This window comes from Leucoraja erinacea, chromosome 22 (assembly GCF_028641065.1).
Source record: "Leucoraja erinacea ecotype New England chromosome 22, Leri_hhj_1, whole genome shotgun sequence".
NCBI classification, from domain to species: domain Eukaryota; kingdom Metazoa; phylum Chordata; class Chondrichthyes; order Rajiformes; family Rajidae; genus Leucoraja; species Leucoraja erinaceus.
Genome location: NC_073398.1, coordinates 7,480,067 through 7,501,250, shown reverse-complemented (window position 1 = coordinate 7,501,250; position 21,184 = coordinate 7,480,067). Strand labels below are relative to the sequence as shown.

At 46.0% G+C, this 21,184-nt stretch overlaps 1 protein-coding gene across 3 annotated transcripts in view; it reads left to right on the top strand.

The window, feature by feature from the left end:
- pde3a (phosphodiesterase 3A, cGMP-inhibited) overlaps positions 1–21,184 on the top strand; it is a 328,346-nt gene that overhangs the window by 249,037 nt on the left and 58,125 nt on the right. For all 3 annotated transcript variants that reach the window (XM_055652876.1, XM_055652875.1, XM_055652877.1), the window contains one exon: positions 18,310–18,564. In XM_055652876.1, the coding sequence (XP_055508851.1) occupies positions 18,310–18,564 (255 nt within the window). The remainder of the gene's footprint in view (positions 1–18,309; positions 18,565–21,184) is intronic.

Sequence of the window (21,184 nt, the reverse complement as noted above, 5' to 3'; positions counted from 1 at the left end):
TGACAGAGGTCTATGTTCTCATGGCAAGAGTAATAGTTCTCTTCAGTGCATCCTATCTAGGCCCCTCATAATTGTATACACTTTAATTAGACTTCCCATTTGTTCCAGAGAAAGCTATTTCAGTCTTGATGCATAATCTTGACCCAAAAGGACGACTTTGGCTTTTGCTTCTGCAGATGCGGGTTGAACTGTTGTTCTTCCAGCAGTCTGTTTTATTTGTTCCAGATTCCAGCACCTAAGTCTCGTTTGCCTTCCGTCGCGACCTATGCAATCCTTCCTCCTGGTAGTAATCCTTCAGGGCCAGTAACATCTTCACACATCTCCTCTAAGCCTTCTCTAATACTATTATATTCCTCCTGTGGCATGAATCGTAACATTACTCCAGTTGTTGCTTAACGGTTCTAACGCACTCTACATGTTGTAATAAATCAGGTTCCCTGATGGGCCAATGGTTGCAAACTGTGGAACGGGTTAACCGACTTTTAGTAAATTAAGGGGAGGAAAAAGAGAGGAAGGGAGAGGAGAAGGGGTTGAAAGGGATATGTAGAAGTTACCTAAAATTAGAGGATTCAATGTTCATGCCACTGTGTTGTAAGCTGCCCAACCAAAATATGTGGTGCTATTCCTCTAGTTTGCGTGTGGCCTCACGGTGGCAATGGAGGATGCCCAGGACAGGAAGGTCGGTGTGGGAATGGGAAGGGGAGCTAAAATAGTTAGCAACCAGGAGATCTAGTAGACCTTGGTTGGACGAGCGGGATTGTCTAATGAAACTGTTGCCGTAAAACGTTCCATGCCTCAGACCTTAGAGGAAAATAGTTTAAATTTTCTTCACAAATAACTTATCCTACATGTTCTTCAGAGTCTCCAAAATCCTTCTGTTCCCAATACTTCTCAGTATCCTAACATTTCTCATGTAGTTCCCATTTTGTTGGACCACTCTTAAGTGACCAACGCTGGCCTTTCTTCAGATGGAATTCTGTTTGTCCTATTTGTGGCCCACTCAGTGGACCATTGAATCTTCCAAAAGACCTTTGACCAAGGCAACCATTCAGCGATGCTCAATAGACCTTTGAACACAAAGTGCTGTTGGAACTCAGCGGGTGTGAGTCAATGACTCTACCAGTGGCACCACAGTACTGCCCGTTTGGTGCATATTTTTCCCGAGTACCTTCTGTAAGTTGCCCATGTGTGCTATGGAAAGCAAGGATCACAGCAGATCAGTGGACCAAGAGCTGGAGGTGGACATTTCCGATGGTTATCCTAAGGCCCGTCTTCCTAGGCACTTAAGTGAAGAAATCTTTGATGCTTTAAGACTCAATCTCCGAGTGAGACAATCGGATGCACTATGTGTACACAATAACTCAACGACTGAGGTTCCCGCTGTCATTCCTATCCTAAAATAACACTGAAGTGGGCCGCTCTGTGCGGAGTTTGCACGTTCTCCTTGTGATCTCGTGGGTTTTGTCCTGTGCTCCGGTTTCCTCGCACATCCCAAAGATGCGAGTTTGTAGGTTAATTGGCATTGTAAATTGCCCCCAGTGTGTAGGGAGTGGGGTTGTGTAGAACTAGTGGTGGGCCGAACGGCCTGTTTGCTCGCTGTTTCTCAAAACTCTAAAAAAACATGCACCCATCTAGTTCCTGCTGTCTCACAAAGAAACAGTCCCATTCATCTCATTACCCCCCTCCCTAGTCAAGATTCAAGAGTGTTTTCCTGTCATATATGTCCCTAAACGGAACAATGCAATTCTTACTTGCAGCAGCACAGAAAATTCAGCCACTATCCAATACAAAAGATTTTCTAAGGGAAACACAAAATGCTGGAGTAACTCAGTGGGTCAGGCAGCATTTCTGGAGAGAAGGAATGGGTGACGTTTCGGAGTCTGAAGAAGGGTCCCGACCCAAAACATCACCCATTCCTTCTCTCCAGAGATGCTGCCTGACCCGCCGAGTTACTCCAGCATTTTGTGTCTACCTTCGATTTAAACCAGCATCTGCAATTCTTTCCTACACAAAAGATTTTCTGTTCCCATCGTACTTTCAGACCAACTTGTATGTCATTATTAGTAACTGTACATATAATGGCTCCTATTTGTCTGTCTTTTAGCGTCCGAGCCCAGTTTATTTTACAGCTTGTAGAGTTCAATTTTCCTACCACATTTAATAACCTTTTAACCTACTCTTGCACAATACCCTGGCTAATGTTCTTCTTGTTTAACAATATATAGTCTTGGACCCAACTCAAACTGAGTTCTGGAGATTTACCAGTACTTTCCGTCCATAGAATATGTTCAGTTGTCAGACTATTTATTGTGCACGGCATTCTAAATCTTGCAGCTCTATTTTTGCATTGTATAAAAATGAACTTACATTCTTTTAATTTAAATTTTGCAACATGATTTATGCCCCAATTTAGAAAATTTTATCAGTATCAATAGAACAGCAATTTGCAGAATAAGTTACCAAGGAAGATCAGGGGATTGCAGAATGCATGCCAGCAATGAAGAGCAACATTTATTATCCATTCCTAATTCGAGTCATAGAGTCATGCAGCATTGAAACTGGCCCTTCGGTCCAACTTGCCCATGCCGACCAAGATGCTCCATCTATGCTAGTCCCGTTTGCCTGCCTTCAGCCCATATCCCTCTAAACCTTCCCTATCCATGTACCTGCCCAAGTGTCTTTTAAGTGTCGTTATTGCAGAGTGACCAAAACTGAACACATTATTTCAAATGTGGACTCCCCAATGGCTTGTACAACTGTAACATTACTTCCTAGCCTCTGCACTGAAATACCTAATTCTGCTTCTATGTCTCAAGAACCTATGATACAGTCTCGGGGAACTATTAAGGCTGAGGCGGTTGTCCACCCCACCATCGATGGGATGTATAGGAGGCCCTGCCTCAAGAAGGAGGCTAATAGCCCTGTCCCACGGTGCGAGTTCATTCCAAGAGCTCTCCCGAGTTTAAAAAAAATCTAACTCGTGGTAAGCACGGAGAATGAACGTAGCGTTGGAGCTCGGGGACGTCTCTTAGCGCTAACAGCAGGTACTCGGGAAGACTCACTAACGGCAGGTAAGCACGGGAAGATTCGTGAAGATTTTTCAACATGATGAAAATCTCCACGAAAGCCCCGAGTACCGACGAGTGGCCATTGCCGTAAATCTCCGAGTTCGAAACAGGGCAAACTTGGGAGAACTCTTGGAATGAACTCGTACCGTGGGACAGGGGTTTTAAACCATCAAAGACCCATCTCATCCTGGCCGCGCTCTCCTTTCACTCCTACCATGGGAAAGAGTGCCATTAAGGGGAATCAGTGGCAAATAACCTAAGATATTAGGGGCACATATTTACAGAGCCCAATTAACCTGCAATCCCGCACGTCTTGTGATGCGGGAGGATCCAGAGCACCCGGAGGAAACCCATGTGGTCACGCATACATTAGATTAGATTAGATTAGATTCCTTTATTTTTCATTCAGACCTTTCGGTCTGAACGAAATGTCGTTGCCTGCAGTCATACATATAATAATAAACAACAAAACACACAATAAACACAAATTAACATCCACACAGTGAGTTCACCAGGCACCTCCTCACTGTGATGGAGGCAAAAATCTTAAAGTCACTGTCTCTTCCCCTCCTTATTCTCCCTCTGCGCTGAGGCGATCCAGGCCTCCGATGTTGTTACCCCACCGGGCGATGGTGATTCAGTCCCGCGGCTCAATCGAGCTCTGCGGCCCGGGGTGGTCAAAGCTGCCGAGATGTCGCCCTCCAGTCCAGTGGACGCAGCTGTTGCCGCGGGAGCTCCGTATAAAAACAGGTCACCGTCCTGTGACCTGCGAGCTCCCGACGATGTCGTCCACTGGCCCGCGGCCGAGCCCCGGATTCAGGTCGCCGCTGCCGGAACGTCGCTTCAGCCACCGGAGCAACGCCTCAGCCTCGAGTCGGGCCGCCCTCACCGGAGCACCATCTCAGCCTGAGTCATGCCGCTGCCACCGGAACGCCGGAACAGCTCCGAATTCGGCCAGCCTCGCGTGGTGAGTCCTGGCTGGCTCTGCCTCCGGAGCCTCGAGGTCGGTCGCAGCTGGAGGCCCCACTTTGAAAACACCCAAGGTCAGGATCGAACCTGGGTCTCTGGGTTGGTTCTGGGGCAGGTCTCAAGCATGACTTCAGCAAGGATGGCATTATGTTGTAAGGAGTGCAGAGAAGATTTACGATGATGTTGTTAAGAGGGACTGGGACCCCATCCTTTCCTATATTCCATGCTCTCAGTGAGAAGATGTGTGGTAGACTTGATGGAGAGCTGATATGAAATGGAAAGCATAGTTTAGTTTTGTTTATTGATATGTGTACCAACGTACAGTGAAAATCTTTTGTTGCGTGCTAACCAGTCAGCAGAAAGATAATACATGATTACAATTGAGCCATTCACAGTGTACAGATAGATACATGATAAAGGAAATAACGCAAATAACATTTAGTGCAAGATAAAGGCAATAACGTCCAGTCAAAGATAGTCTGATGGTCTCCAATGAGGTTGATACTGTAGCAGTTCAAGACTGCTCTCTAGTTGTTAGTAGGATGATTCAGTTGCCTGATAACAGCTGGGAAGAAACTCCCCCCTGAATGTGGAGTTGTGCGATTTCACACTTCTATACCTTTTTGCCCAATGGGAGAGGGGAGAAGAGGGAGTGGCCAGGGTGTGACCCATCCTTGATTGTGCTGCTGGCCTTGCCGAGGCAGCGTGAGGTTATAAATGGAGTCAATGGAAAGGAGGTTAGATTGTGCGATGGTCTGGGCTGCGTCCACAATTCTCTGCAATTTCTTGCCGTCTTGGAAGGAGCTGTTCCCAAACTCGCTCCTATCGTCTCTTCCAAACTTTTAGCGCAAATGAGGCAGCATCTACCATGCATCTTTAGAAGTTGGTGAGAGTTGTTAGGGACTTCCTCAGCCGTCTAAGGAAGGCGGTGTGCATCCTTGGCCGTTGCTTCAATACGGGTGGTCCAGGAGTTGATGAGAAGTTGCTGGCGATATTTACTCAGAGGAATTTGAAGTTTTCGACCATCTCAACGTGGGCTCCGCCAATGCAAACAGCGGTATGTGCACCCTTTCACTTGCTGAAGTTGATCACTACCTCCTTTGTCTTGCTGACATTGAGAGAAAGGTTGTTGTATCGACACCAGGGCATGAGGTTCCCAATAGGATTATTGTAAGTGGGTGCTTTGAGTGGATTCAGTGGGCCAAAGTGAACAGTTCCAACGTTACGTCTGTCGAGTCACGGAACTCAGAAGCTGGCTCTGCGGCCCAGCTTGTCCATGCCAACCAATTTGCTTGCGTTTGGACTCTTCCTATTCATACATTTCTGTTCTATGTTTAGAACACAGAAAAAACATCGATAAATAAGTGCAGGAGTAGGCCATTCGGCCCCTCAAGTCAGCACCCGCCATTCAATATGATCATGACTGATCATCTAAAATCAGTACCCCGCTACTGCTTTTTCCCCATACCCCTTGATTCCTTTAGCCCTAAGAGCTAAATCTAACTCCCTCTTGGAAACATCCAGTGAATTGGCCTTCTGTGTCAGAGAATTCCACAGATTCACAACTCTCTGGGTGAAGAAGTTTTCCCTCATCTCATTTCGAAATGGCCTACCCCTTATTCTTAAACTGTGACCCCTGGTTCTGGACTCGCCCAACATCGGGAACATTTTTCCTGCATCTAGCCAGTCCAATCCTTTAAGAATTTTATATGTTTCTATAAGAAACCCTCTCATCCTTCTAAAGCCCAGTCGACCCATTCTTTCATCTTTTCTTTTTTAAGTTGTTTCTATAGCAATTATATTGCTTCTATAAAACGCCTATAACTGCTTTTGGCAGCTCATTCCAGATAAGAACCATCATCTGAGTCGAAAAATTGCCCCTGAGATTTATCTTAAATCTCTCCCCTCTCACCATAAGCCTGTGCCCTCTAGTTTTAGAAAGCTCTACCCTTGGGATAAAGAGAGTGTGCGTTCACTTTATCCATCATTCCAAGATGTTGTACATCTCAATAAGGTTGCCCCAAGGTCCAAAAAGGCCCACTCTATCAAAGCCTATACCTCGTGCTCACAAGCCCAGGCAGCATTCTGGTGAACCTCTTCTGCACCCTTTCTAACATCCTTCCTATGGCATGACTCTCATCAGGCCAAGGGACTTCAGGACCTTGAAATAAATTCTTGAAGGATTGACAAACCTCGATGGAAAGGATCAGTTGCAAAGTCGATCGAGATGTTTTGCGGCACGGTGGCACAGCGGCAGTGCTGCTGACATACTGCACGGAGACCCAGGTTCGATCCTGACCACGGGTGCTCTGTACGGAATTTGTACATTCTCCCCGTGACCAAGTGTGCTCTGGTTTCCTCCCACCCTCCAAAGTCGTACCAATTAATTGGCTTTTGTAAAATAAATTGTAAAATTGTCCCTTGTGTGTGGGATAGTGTTAATGTTTGGGGTGATCACTGATCGGCGTGGATTCAGTGGGCCGGAGGCCCTGTTTCCACGCTGTATCTCCACTGTCCGAAGTCTAAAATTCCAGAGGTCAAGAAAGAAAAGTCAATTCCTACTTGGATATCTCATGTTATCCTGAAATTTGAAGGGAGAATATATACGAGGCACGGTGGAGTTGGAAGTTGGATCAGTACCAAGATGGTGGACCAAGCAAAGACAAACTACTTCCATATGCTTAGTTCTATGTGTAAGTGCAATTGCAGAAAAGGAATTTGATAATTAGACAAACAGATGACCAACCCATCATAAAAATCTGACGTTCGTTCAATCGAAAAAAGCTTTTCATTGTTCCTGGAAGTTCATTTCACTTGGAAATGGATTACATGGTCTATTATTCATAGCAGAAGGAATTGCCTATATATTTTTGGATGCATACCGACATTTAGTCTCTTGCCCACCGTGGATCGTATTATATAATCAATGTTTTCTGCACAGGTGTGAATCAATCAATCAATCAATCAACCTTTATTGTCATCTTGCAAGCAACAGTTGTACAGTGCAAAATGAAAAGACGTTTCCCAGGGAATAGCGGAACATCGCACATGAGAGAGAGAGAGATATTCGATTTTCTGTGCTTCGTTTGTGCTAAAAGTTTGGAAGAGACGATGGGAGTGAAGGCGCATTCGCTGGTTTCTCTGTGTGCCTTAATAAATCATTGCCGGCTCCAAATTTTAGAAGACATTCTTCAACATGAAGTGAAGAGTCTGGAACATGTGCTTTCAACCAGAGTTTGTCTTTTCCCATGGCTGTTCTCCAAAGGCTCCTGGCCAATTGTTGAAAACAAATGATAGCAGATCAGGGCGGCACAGTGGCGCCGCGGTAGAGTTGCTGCCTCATAGCACCACAGACCCGGGTTCGATCCTGACATGCGGTGGTGTCTGTGTGTGTGGAGTTTGCACGTTCTCCCTGTGGCAGCAGGGGTTTTCACCGGTTTTCTCCCACCTTCCAAAGACGTGCGGGTTTGTAGATTCATTGGTCCCTTGCAAATTGCCCCCAAGTGTGTAGGATCTGAAAGTGGGATAGCATTGAACTTGTGTGAACGGGTGATCATTGGTCAGCGTGGTCTCGACGGGCCATGTGGCCTGTTTCCACACTGAATCTCCAAACTAAACTAAACCATCTAGTCTGCACTGACTTCTCCCCACACCTTGCTGTGCTGTGCTGTTGCAGAGAATGAGACTACAATATCTATCACTGCTGACATACATGTTCCCAAAAGCCCTTATAACAGCAAAGAAACTTGGGCCCGATTCCTAGTTTCGTGACCTTTGCACGGAAATTAGATTTTTTTCTCCGAGACATCATGGCGTTTTGATTGGCGATTGACTAGCAATTCTGTTTGGAAATGATAAATCAGCTTCACTGAAGCAATAAGATTTGATTTACCGTCAAGAACCCGGGCATAGTGCCAAAGTGGTAACAGGGGTTCATCACATCAGTAAACTGATTTTTTTTTTCAATTATCATATTTCAATGAGATTCCAATGAAGATTGAAAACAGCACCTACAAACCGGACTGGGAAGAAGGCTGTCAAAGTATTCAGCGGGATATGGATCATCTCCAGAAATGGACGGAGAAAAGGCAGATGGAGTTTAATCCGAGCAAGTGTGAGGTGTTGCACTTTGGGAGGGGAAAGTATACAATTAATGGAAAGACCCTGAACAGCATTAATATACAGAGGTTGTCTGAGCATGGCAACAGAAGTTTAGTCAGTCATACAGCGCGGAAACAGGCCATTCGACTCAACTTGCCATGTGCACCATCATGCCCTATTTGCACTAGGCCTACCCGCATGCATTTGGCCCATATCTATACCTATCCTATCCATGACCTACCTGATTGGACTCCAGTCATTCTCCTAGACGTTCCACTCGTCACTGTAATTTCGTGTTTCATGTATATTGTTGTGTTTTGTTACTGTTGACCGATCAATTTCCCTCCTGGGATAAATAAAGTCCTATCCTGTCTTATCTTATCCTATCCTAAATGCTTCTTAAACATTGCAATAGTGCCTGCTTAAATGTCGTGATAGTACCCGCGATATTAGATAGAGTGGTAAAGAAGGTGTATGATATGGTCGCCTTCATAAGTCGGGGCTTTGAGTATAAAGATGAGGAAGTCATGATGCAGCTTAATGGGGCTTTGGTTAAGCTGCATTTGGAGTACTGCATGCAGTTCCGGGCGTTATGATAGGGATCATGGGCAGAGGACATTTCCTCAACTTGCCATTAGGATTGGTACTATCATTGTGGGCTGAAGGACCTGTAATAATGCCCCTGTCCCACTTAGGAAACCTGAACGGAAACCTCTGGAGACTTTGCGCCCCACCCAAGGTTTCCGTGCAGTTCTCCCTACTTGCTTCCACTACCTGCAACCTCCGGCAACCACCTGCAACCTCCGGGAACCGCACAGAAACCTTGGGTGGGGGCAAAGTCTCCAGAGGTTTCCGTTCAGGTTTCCTAAGTGGGACAGGGGCATTACTGAGCTGTATTGTTCTATGTTCTATATCATATTTAGCAATTTTAAGAATTTTTTTTTATTAAGCAACCTCCTTTAAAGTGTAACCCAAGTTCCCTATCTGCTCAGCTTGAACCTTTCCTAATCCTGCAAAACATTTTTGAGGTCTGATATTTTTTAATGTGATTCGAGGGCCTGAGCTATAGTGAGAGCATGAGCAGGCAAGGTCTTTATTACATGGAGTGCAGGAGGCTGCGGGGTGATCTTATAGAGGTGTATAAGATCATGAGGGGAAAATAATATGGTGAATGCAATCAAGTATCAAAGGGCACAGGTTTAAGGTGAGAGGGGCAAGATTTAATATGAACCTGATCGGTAACTTTTTCACTCAGAGAGTGATGGGTACATGGAACGAGCTGCCTGGAGAAGTAGTTGAGGCAGGTGCTATCACAACATTTAAAAGATATTTGGATCGGTATTGATGGGAGAAGTTTGTAAGGATATGGGCATAACACAAACAGGTATGACTAGTGTGGATGAGGCATCTTGGTCAGTACGGACAAATTGGGCCAAAGGGTCTGTTTCAGTGCAGTATGACTCTATGACTGGCTGCAAAACATTTTTTGTTGTTCCATTGAAGCATGAAGATAACATATAGGTACCATATATGGAAGTTGCTGTTGTTATAGAGTCATAGAGTGATACAGCCTGGAAACAGGCCCTTCGACCCAACTTGCCCACACCGGCCAACATGTCCCATCTGCACTAGTCCCACCTGCCTGCGCTTGGTCCATATCCCTCCAAACCTGTCCTATCAATGCTGAATATCGAATGCCGACGGTATTAGCACAATCTGTTAGTAACAACAGACAGGTCTGATTCTACACTATAAAAGATGTGTAATGCTCTTTTTACCTCATCTTATTCAGTTTAGCCATGAATGGCTCTGCTGTTGGATCTACGCAGTAAATCAATGGCTTTCAGCTCCTGATTAGGCTCTGCTGCAGTGCAGCCTACGTCAGCCACGGATTGTGTTGCTTGCCAATCTATATCTAACAATCAAAAGCAACCGTCTTAAAATGTAATGATGTGAGATGTGATGGCCTTCATTGGTTCTCATGGCAACCTCTGTGTTAAGATTTGGGAATGCACAATACAATGGAAAGCAGTGAATAAAGACTGATATTGACCCATTCTGGCCTGGTTTATGTAAACCTGAACCTCAACAGCACAGGGCGTAGAATTTCAATGTTCTGTCTGGAACATATGACAATAACATACTCTCTATATACATATAATAATATTTTGCTAGCGTAATTTACAACCCAGCATTATGAACATTGAATTCTCTAATTTTAGGTAACTTCTATATAAACTCCCCTCCACCTCTCACCTTGCTATTTTCCTCCTTGCCTCCCTCACCCCCCCCCCCCCCCCCCAACCTCCATCCAATAAAAGTGGGTTAACCAGTTCCACAGTTCACATCGCGCTTAGGATCACACCATCAGCGTCTCAGGGAGCCTTACAGGCCGAGGTCATCTGTTGCTGGCACTGATTTGTCTTGGTCTTATCTTGATTCCAGTCGCCCAACTCCCCTCCCCCCAACCTCCCCCCAAACAATCAGTTTGAAGAAGGGTCCCGACTCAAAACGTTACATATCCACTTTCTCCAGAGATGCTGCCTGACCCGCTGAGTTACTCCAGCATTTTGTGTCTATCTACTGTATATACTGTATAGGGCGGCACGGTGGCGCAGCGATAAAGTTGCTGACTTAAGGGCCTGTCCCACTTTCGCGACCTCTGCACCCGTGATAAGTCGGCGAAATTTTCAACGTGTTGAAAATTCAGTGGCGGCCAGAAAGACGCTACGACTCTTTGGAGACCTATCACGACCAGAGGAGACCTCCCACGACCATACAGGCGACCCCTGGCGACGTGTCGCAGGTGACCTCTCACAACCCTACAGCCTGATCTCCTATGGTGGACATGTTGAAAATTTCGGCGACCTATCACGGGAGCCAGCAGTCGCCTGTAAAGGTTGCGCAAGTGGGACAGGACTTTTACAGTGCATACAGCGCCGGAGACCCGAGTCCGACCCCAACTACAGGTGCTGTCTGTGCAGAGTTTGCACGTTCTCCCCGTGACCGCGTGGGTTTTCATGAGATCTTCGGTTTCTCCCCACACTCCAAAGACGAACAGGTTTGTGGGTTAATTGGCTTGTTAGAAATGTAAAATTTCCCTCGTGTGTGTGTAGGATTGTGTTAATGTGTGGGGAACGCTGATCAGTGCGGATACGGTGGGACAAAGGGCCTGTTTCCGTGCTGTATCTCTAAGAGAAATTCTGCGCCATTCATCTTGCCACTCGCCTCCCCTTTTGCTAATGACTGTCTAATCCTCTACTGATACATGGCCTAACATCGGCACCAACAAGATCTACAGGAGACGCTGCCAACATCATCAGGGACCCACACCACCCTGGCCAGGCTCTTATTTCACTCTTGCCGTCGAGAAGAAGGTGCAGGAGTCTGAAAACTGTGACCACCAGGTTCAAAAACAGCTTCTTCCCAACAACCAGGCTCGTGAACACTGCACATATCCTTGAACCCGTCTCACGCCATGTTTCCATATAATACGGTAACTCAACGAACTGCAGGTGCTGCTTTTCAAAAGAAAAAGACACAAAGTGCTGGAGTAACTCAGCGGGTCAGGCAGCATCTCTGGAGACGTTGGATAGGCAACAGTTTGGGTTGGGACCCATCATCTGTGGGAGGAAACCGGAGCACCTGGAGGAAAGCTGCGCAGGTCACAGGGAGAACGTGCAAACTCCACATACACAGACAGCACCCGAGGTCAGGATTGAACCCGGGTCTCCGGCGCTGCGAGGCTGCGGCTCTACCGGCTATGCCACTGGGCCGCCTGTCGTTTACCTTCACAACAACATCAGCCAATACCATTGGCAAAAGATAGTTTTATTCTGGTGTTTAAGTCGTGCTCTGGAATTTCATGATTGCTATGGTTCCTCAATTGGTTTTGGTAACTCTCACTGCTGTTGACTGGTGATTGATCCAGTTTTATTGTGATTTCGTGAGAAACAATACGGGGGAAATTTGAGCAGCTTACGACCCAGCAGTATGAATGTTGATTTCTCTAATTTCAAGTAACCCTCTCTCCTTCCCTCGCTCACCCTAGTCATCCTGACAGTTCCACTGCTTACATCCATATCTTCCTTCGTTATCGCCTCTTCCACCGCCAACAATGGACCATTGTGGGCTCCACTTTTCCTTGGTCATCCATGCCTGCTCCGATTTGTTCTGTACCTTTTCATACCTCCAGTTTCCCTCTCCCCTGACTCAGTCTGAAGAGGGTTCTCGTCCTGAAATATCCCCTAGTCCTTTTCTCCAGAGATGCTGCCTGACCCTCTGAGTTACTCTGACATGTTGTGCCTCTCTTTGGGAGAAAACCCCATCTCAGGCAAGCAGTATTATTTCACTCTGTAATGCACCCATGAAATACCCCACTGTGACAAAGCATGGCCCAAGAAGGAGACCTCCCTCGATGGTGGAGCAGGCTGGAGGGTGGTGTCTGGCCGGTGGTGGGGTCCACAGCGGGTGAGAGGGTGGAGGAAGCTGCAGCAGGGAGAGACTCCCCACTGTGGTGGAGTCCATGCCGTTAGACCCGGTCTGTCTCTGTCACGGACCGTGTGGTGGGTGGGTCTCTGTGCACCCGTCTCCCCACTTTAGAAGACGTCACACACGGGCATCCACCTAGAGGAACATGAAGTCTGTTGCTCCAGAATCGGCCTCTTCAGCTGTCTAAGCCACCCCCCGCCCCCCACCCCCCAAGGACAAACACACTCGACCTCAAGTAATTGCCAATTATCTCAAACCAGGGAGCCAAGTTGGTTCTCTCTTGAAGTCCTCGTTGACCCTTTAAACCCGGGAGCCAGCTCGCAGCTGGAGAGCCTGCAGAATACAACATAAAAGCACAGAAGTTGGCACGGTGGCGCAGCCTTACAGCGCCAGAGACCGCGGTTCAATCCTGTCTGCACACTGTACATACGTTCTCCCTGTGACCACGTGGGTTTTCTCCGGGTGCTCCAGTTTCCTCCCATGTTCCAAGGACGTGCAGGTTTGTTGGTTAACTGCCCGCTGTAAATTGCCCCTTGTGTGCAGGATAAAACTAGCGTAAGTTTTAGCGTAAGTAAACTAGGGCCTGTCTCATTGTTTTGCCGACTGCCGGCGTCATATCAGTGTCGCCAAAAGAATTTGAACATTTCAAAATCCAATGTCGACAAAAAAATGTTGCGACACTTGAAAAAACGCTGTGCATGAATACGTCGTCACGCCGTGTCACAGCCGTGTCACGCTGCATCACTCCGCAAATTTTTCAGCGACCTGATACGCCATTCAATGATGCCGGCAGTCGCCGAAAAAATCGGCAAGTGGGACAGGCCCTTAAGGGTGATCGCTGGCCGGCACAGACTCAGTGGACCGAGTGAGCCTGTTTCCAAACTCTGTCTCTGAACTAAACTAACCGTAACGCATTCAGAGTTTCACTCAGTCACAAAGAATCAGGTTTTAGTGTCAGAACTCATGGATTCGATTGATGAAATAATCACACAAATGCTTACAATGTTCATAACCGATGTAACATTGGCAAAAGACATTTACATTGCAATGTGCAAAACTAATCAGAGTCCATCATCAAACTAACGACATTTCTATTGATCCATTTTTAATGTCTTAGAGATGGTACTGATGCCATTGAGGCTAACACACATATTACCCTGCATTTGATAATGTCTGTATTATCCTTGCATGGCAACATAATTTGTTTTTATCACATTGAAAATGTATGAAAGAAACAAGAAAATGATTTTCACACAAGCAATTTGCAAGGTTACCAAATTATGCATTCAAGCCTGCACACATTTCCGAAGGTGCTTGAAATGGAAATGTCATCAGTAACGTTGGGAACACTCAATGGATCAGGCAGGATCTGTGCAAAGAGAATCAACTCAGGTCTCAGTCCCAAAACGCTTGGTCAGAATTGTGAAAGAAATGAAAGAAAAAGACACAAAGCGCTGGAATAGCTCAGTGGGTCAGGCAGCATCTCTGGAGAACAAAAGATCTTGGTTTACAAAAAAATGCTTCTTCACCACAAACATAGGTGATGTTTCATGTTGGGACCCTTCTTCAGGCTGATTGTAGTGGAGCGGAGAAAGCTGGAAGAGAGGCACTTAGTTAATTTAGAGATACAGCCCTTCGGCCCACCGAGTCTGCACCGACCAGCGATCCCCGCACATTTACCCACACTAGGGACAATTTACACTTACACCAAGCCAATGAACCTACAAACCTGTACGCCTTTGGAGTGTGGGAGGAAACCGAGGATCTCGGAGGAAAACCATGGGGGAATGTACAACCTCCGTGTAGCCAGCACCCAAAGTCAGGATCAAATCTGGGAGTAGGGCAACAACACTACCACTGCGCCACCATGCCGTCCCATACCATACTGTAAAGGCAGGACAAAGCCTGGCATGTACCCGTTTAAATGTCTTTTAAATGTTGTTATTGTACCTGATTCACTACCCGCTCTGGCAGCTTGTTCCATATATCCACCACCCTCTGTCTGATTTTATTGAATGAAAACATATCCTGTGGTCCGAAGGTCTAACAGTAGTCAGTGTAAATATTTCAAGATGAATGAATATATGTTCACCCTATGATTCACCTTGAGTTGTTTGTGAATAATCATTGATCGATAAGAAATGAAGGAAGCAGGGCCGACTGCAGTGCTGGATGCATTTGTTTTCTGAATAGGGTGGCACACTGACGAACAGGGTCTTTTGTACAGGGTCTTGGTGAGACCACACCTGGAGTATTGCGTACAGTTTTGGTCTCCTAATCTGAGGAAAGACATTCTTGCCATAGAGGGAGTATAGAGAAGGTACACCAGACTGATTCCTGGGATGTCAGGACTTTCATATGAAGAAAGACTGGATAGACTCGGCTTGTACTCGCTAGAATTTAGAAGATTGAGGGGGGATCTTATAGAAACTTACAAAATTCTTAAGGGGTTGGACAGGCTAGATGCAGGAAGATTGTTCACGATGTTGGGGAAGTCCAGAACAAGGGGTCACAGTTTAAGGATAAGGGGGAAATCGTTTAGGACCGAGATGAGGAAAACATTTTTCACACAGAGAGTGGTGAATCTCTGGAATTCTCTGCCACAGAAGGTAGTTGAGGCCAGTTTATTGGCTATATTTAAGAGGGATGTGGCCCTTGTGGTTAAAGGGATCAGGGGGTATGGAGAGAAGGCAGGTACAGGATACTGAGTTGGACGATCAGCCATGATCATATTGAATGGCGGTGCAGGCTCGAAGGACCGAATGGCCTACTCCTGCACCTATTTTCTATGTCTCTATGTTTCTATGAACTGTTGGAGCCGCTGCCTCACAGCGCCAGACACCCGGGTTTGATCCTGACCTCGGGTGTTGTCTGTGTGTGTGGAGTTTGCACGTTCTCCCTGTAACCGCATGGGTTTCCTCCGGGTGCTTCGGTTTCGCCCACATCCCAAAGACGTGCGGGTTTGTGGGTTAATTGGCACTCTGTAAATGTAATGTGTAGGGGAGTGGATGAGAAAGTGGGATGGCGTGGAACTATTGTGAGCGGGTGATCGATGGTCAGCATGGATATGGGTGGGACAGAAGGGCCTGTTAGGCTGTATCAGTCAGTCAGCCAATGAATCCATCAATCAGTCAATGAATCCATTAATTAAACAGTCAAGGAGCATTGGTGTGCAGGATTCTCGAAAAAGTATCTGAATTATATCTGTATCATATTTGTATTATATTATATCTGTATTTTGTGCATTTAAATTACATAGGGAAGAGTAAATATTTGGCGTCTGTTGAGTGAATCAAACATACTCACTGATCCGATACAACAGCATTTATTGAAAAACTCATATAACCCACGACAACATTTTGCTTCTACTGTATAGCAGTACTGACTGACGTACATGTCGTGTTGCGATAATATGAATGGTGCGGTAGTTGGCTGAGCTTATAATAATAAAGCACTACATTGCTTAGTAAGTAATGTAACCAATCTACATCTTTCCTTGTAAAAATAAAAGTGAAATACATCTACAATAAAGTGATATATATGAATAAATGCATTACTAGGTGCTGACTGATTGATACAGTAACCAAGACGCTAACAGCGCATACAGGGAAGTACAGATGGTTCAAACAAAATCCCCGTATCTAAGGGGCGGCCTACAAACCCGTCCCCCACGGGTACATTACAGATCCGCATCTCCTTCCTTCACCAACAAAATTGCCGGGGCTCATGCGGCGGGAGCACTGGTGACCCGGGGGACGAACACGGTGATGGAGGCGAGTGGGACACCGAACGTGGTAGTGAGGAAGTTGGGGGCACAACCAATGGTTGGTCTGCAGCAGCAGGGCGTGAGGAACGAGATGGTCTGTCAGTACATGGGTAGACAGCAGGACTTGGTTCCTTCTCAGGAAGGAGGTGTTGACGGTTGCGTCTGTAGATCCCTCCGTCGGCACTCACCAGGTATGAGCGCGGCTCTTTTGCTAATCTGTTTGATGAACTCGTCCGTGACAGACTGGTGGGTGGAATCCTCAGTACACGATGAATTAGTCCACGATACTGAACTAACCCTGGCCCGAGCTGAACATGCTTGTCGTATTGCTGTGATCACAACCTCTCACACTAGGTCATTGGGGCCCGAACATACCGTGCCGATGTTACCGACACCTCCTACCGTACCCAACGCGCTCAGCCCCACACATCATCTCGACAATCTCGAAGATTTATTGTAAAGTGCTCGAACTGTGGAGGCTCCCATCCTGCGGAATGTGAACTGTACCGTGCCTTCATAAAAATATGCCACTATTGCAAGAGGAAGAATCATTTCTTAAAATGCTGCTGTACCCGTGGGACTCGCTCACTGCCAAGGCAGTCTGTACACCTGTTAAAACATGAATATTCTGATAGCGAGTACCAAGAGCTAGCAGCGCCTCCTCCAGTTACACTCCCCGAGCTTGAAGATAACAGTTATAACAGTCATAACATACACTCCTTGGTGGCTTCCACTAAAAAGCAACCCGACCCTGAAGTCTCATGTCGTGTCAACGATACTATTACTGTTGCAAAGATCGACACTGGAGCCAAATGCAAAGTCATGTCATTATCTGAATTTACACGGCTCAGAAACACCCACACTACCCGATGTGCACAGTGGAGGAAGTTGCTGCCCAGCTAGGCAGTGCCTCCGTGTTTTCTGTTCTGGATGCCAAAAGTTAGTCTGGCAGATCCAACTTCTGACACCATGTTGAGTGAATCAAACATACTCACTGATAGGACTTTATTTATTCAAAAACTCATATAACACACGACAGCATGTTGCTTCTACTGTATAGCAGCACTGACTGACGTACATGTCAGGTTGCGAAAATATGAATAGTGTGGTAGTTGGCGGAGCTTATAATACTAAAGCATTACATTGGTTAGTAGGTAAAGTAACCAATCTACAGAGTCTTTTGTTGGGGGTTATGGTGTATAAAGTTTTATAGCTAAGGTAGAAATTCAGATCCTTTTTCCCCAGCATTAAAAAAACTCAAATACTAGAGGGCATAGCTTTAAGGTAAGAGGGGCAAAGTTTAAAGGAGATGAGCAGGCAAGCTTTGGACACCGAGGATGGTGGGTGCCTGGAACGCATTGTCACTGGCGGCGTTTATGTGGTAATAGTGGCATTTATGAGACTTTGGGATAGGCACATGGATATGCCGGGAATGGAGGGACATGGATTATGTGCATGTAGATAAGAGTTAGTCTTGGCATCATGTTCGGCACAGGGTCTGTTCCTCTGCTCTGCTCTTCTAGGGCAGCACAGTGGTGCAGCGATAGAATTGCTGGCTTACAGTGCCAGAGACCCGAGTTCGATCCTGACTACGCATGCTCTCTGTACGGAGTTTGTACGTTCTCTCTGTGACTGCGTGGGTTTTCCCCGGGTGCTCCGATTTCTTTCCACAATCCAAAGTTTTGTAGGTTAATTGGCTTAGATAAAGATTGTAAATGGTCCATCGTGTATAGGATAGCGCTGGTGTACAGGGATCGCTGGTCGGTACGGACTCGATGGGCCGAAGGGACGTTTTCTACGTATTTCTAAACGACACTAAAAATTCTTTCTGTTCTATAGTTCATGATATAGTCGGTTTATATTGTTGTATTGTATTCCAATTAATTTACACTAACATATTTTATTCTCTTTCAGTCTTCAGGCACAAGTGTCACCGTCGACATAGCTGTGATGGGTGAAGCTCATGGACTAATTACAGATCTTTTGGCCGAACCTTCCCTGCCTCCCAACGTCAGTACGTCGCTGAGAGCAGTCAGCAACCTTCTCAGCACTCAACTCACCTTCCAGCCCATCCACAAGCCAAGAATAAACCCCTTGGTTTCCTTCAGCGAGTCCTATGTGTGTTCGGATAGTGAAGAATGCCAAGGAGAGAAGCTTGCCATCCCAAAGGTACAACAAGAAATGGTGGCTTACACCTCCACTCCCCCTCCCCCTTCCCCTTCCCTTTCCCCCCACCTTGTCCCCTTTCATCTACATTCCTTCCTCCGGCTTCACAATTCATGCTTCTTCTCTCCTTATCTCACACTTTCTTGTCCCTTCATCTCTGACCTTTGTCCTCCCATCTTCCAATGAACCAGATGTGTCTGAAGAAGGGTTTCGGCCCGAAACGTTGCCTATTTCCTTCGCTCCATAGATGCTGCTGCACCCGCTGAGTTTCTCCAGCTTTTTTGTGTACCTTCCAATGAACCATCCTCCCCCCTCACCTGTATCTACCCACCACTTGCAAGGATTTGTCCCACACCCACCTCTCTCTTCCAGGTTTCTTCGCTCCCCCCCCCCCCCCCCCCCCACTACAATCAATCTGAAGAAGGGTCCCAAACCGAAACGTCACCTATCCATGTTCTCCAGAGACCCGCTAAATTACTCCAGCACTTTGTATCTTTTTTAAATTCTAGCACTGTTTCTCAGTCTGCTTCTGTTTTGGCAATTGCTGTCTCTCCATCCCTCCACAACCTTTCCTCACAACCTCTGCTACCTTTCTTTCATGCTTTTCTTGCCCTCCACACAGTGCGTCAGGCACGTTGCACTCCGACGGGAATGCCAACTTATGCCTCCACGTCTGGCAATGAAAGTGAAAGGCCTGGATAGAGTGGATGTGGGGAGGATGTTTCCACTAGTGGGAGAGTCTAGAACCAGAGGTCGTAGCCTCAGAATTAACAGAGGTTCCTTTAGGAAGAAGATGAGGACGAATTTCTTCAGTCAAAGGGCAGTGAATCTGTGGAATTCTTTACCCAAGTCAATGGGTATTTTTAAGGCACAGATAAATAGATTCCTGATTAGTACGGGTGTCAGGGGTTATGGGGTGAAGACAGGAGAATAGAGAGAAAGATAGATCTGCCATGATTGAATGGCAGAGTAGACTTGATGGGCCGAATGGCCTAATTCTGCTCCTATCACTTATGGACATGACTGGAATTTGCCTCAGTACTGCCAACCTCAGTAGACGTTTACAACTTGACCTAACTCTAAGGGTCACAGTGGCTAGAGACCCAGGCCGTGTGTGTGGAGTTTGCACGTTCTACCTGTGACTGCGGGGTTTTCCAACGGATGCTGTGGTTTCCTCCCACATCAACAAGACATGCAGGTTTGTGGGTCAATTGGCCCTCTGTAAATTGCCCCTAGTGTGTAGGGATGAGAATGTGGGATAACATAGAACTAGTGTGAACTGGTGATCGGTAGCTGGCATGGACTCTGTGGGCTGAAGGGCATGTTTCCACTATGTATCTCTAAATTAAGCTAAACTGTGAAAATTACCCTTTAATAGATGATGATGATCAAAACAAGGAACTGCAGATGCTGGTTTACAAAAAAAAAAAAATTATGCTGGAATAACTCAACGGGTATCAACCCCATAACCCCTGACACCCTTCCTAATCAAAAATCTGTCAATCTCCACCTACAAAATATCAATTGATGGCCTTCTGTGGCAATGAATTCCACAGATTCACTACACTTTAAAGTAACTCCTCCTCATCTCCTTTCTAAAGGTACATCCTTTTATTCCCAGTCTAATTAAGGGATAGAAGTTTAGGGGTAACATGAGGGAGCACTTCTTTACTCAGAGAGTGGTAGCGGTGTGGAATGAGCTTCCAGTGGAAGTGGTGTCGGCAGGTTCATTGGTATCATTTAAAAATAAATTGGATAGGCATATGGATGAGAAGGGAATGGAGGGTTATGGTATGAGTGCAGGCAGGTGGGACTAAGGGAAAAAAGTTGTTCGGCACGGACTTGTAGGGCCGAGATGGCCTGTTTCCGTGCTGTAGTTGTTATATGGTTATATTGTTATATGGTCTATGGCCTCTGGTCCCAGACTCTCCTATTGTGAAAACATCCTCTCCACATCTGCTCTATGCAAGCCTTATAACTATTAGGTAATTTCACTATTCCTGATTTCCTAATTATAATCACGTTCTTGCTGAACAAATAGATAAGGATTTCTTTATTATAGCTTTATAATGACAGCAATTGCATTTAATACAATTTGGTTTAATTAATGATGTCGTTTCATAGTAAATTACTTATTTTCCTATGTTTATTTAGTAGTAGATCATTCTATTTGCATTCCTACGGTTCAGCCCAAAAATTTAAATGGCTTTCTTCTATTCTGAATTGTGAGTGTAATTGTTATTGTTCTACACCAATAGAGATATTCTCTGGAGTGATTTACTTTGAAATTATCAGCCAACTGAAATGGACTTTCTTTGAGCAATTAGTCTGATTGCAAACCACTGAATTTTCCACCAGTTAGGAAAGGTTAGGATGGGTCTAATGCAGGGAAATGGGATTAGCTCGACAAGGCAGCTTGGTTGACGTGAATGTAGAACCTGGACCTCTTAGGTACATTGGGCAGTACAGTGGCACAGCGATAGAGTTTCTGCTTTATAGTACCAGAGACCCGGGTACGTTCCTGACCTCGGGTGCTGCTGTTTACACACTCTCTCTGTGACCGCGTGGGGTTTCTCCAAGTACTCCGGTTTCCTCCCACACTCCAAAGATGTACAAGTTTGTA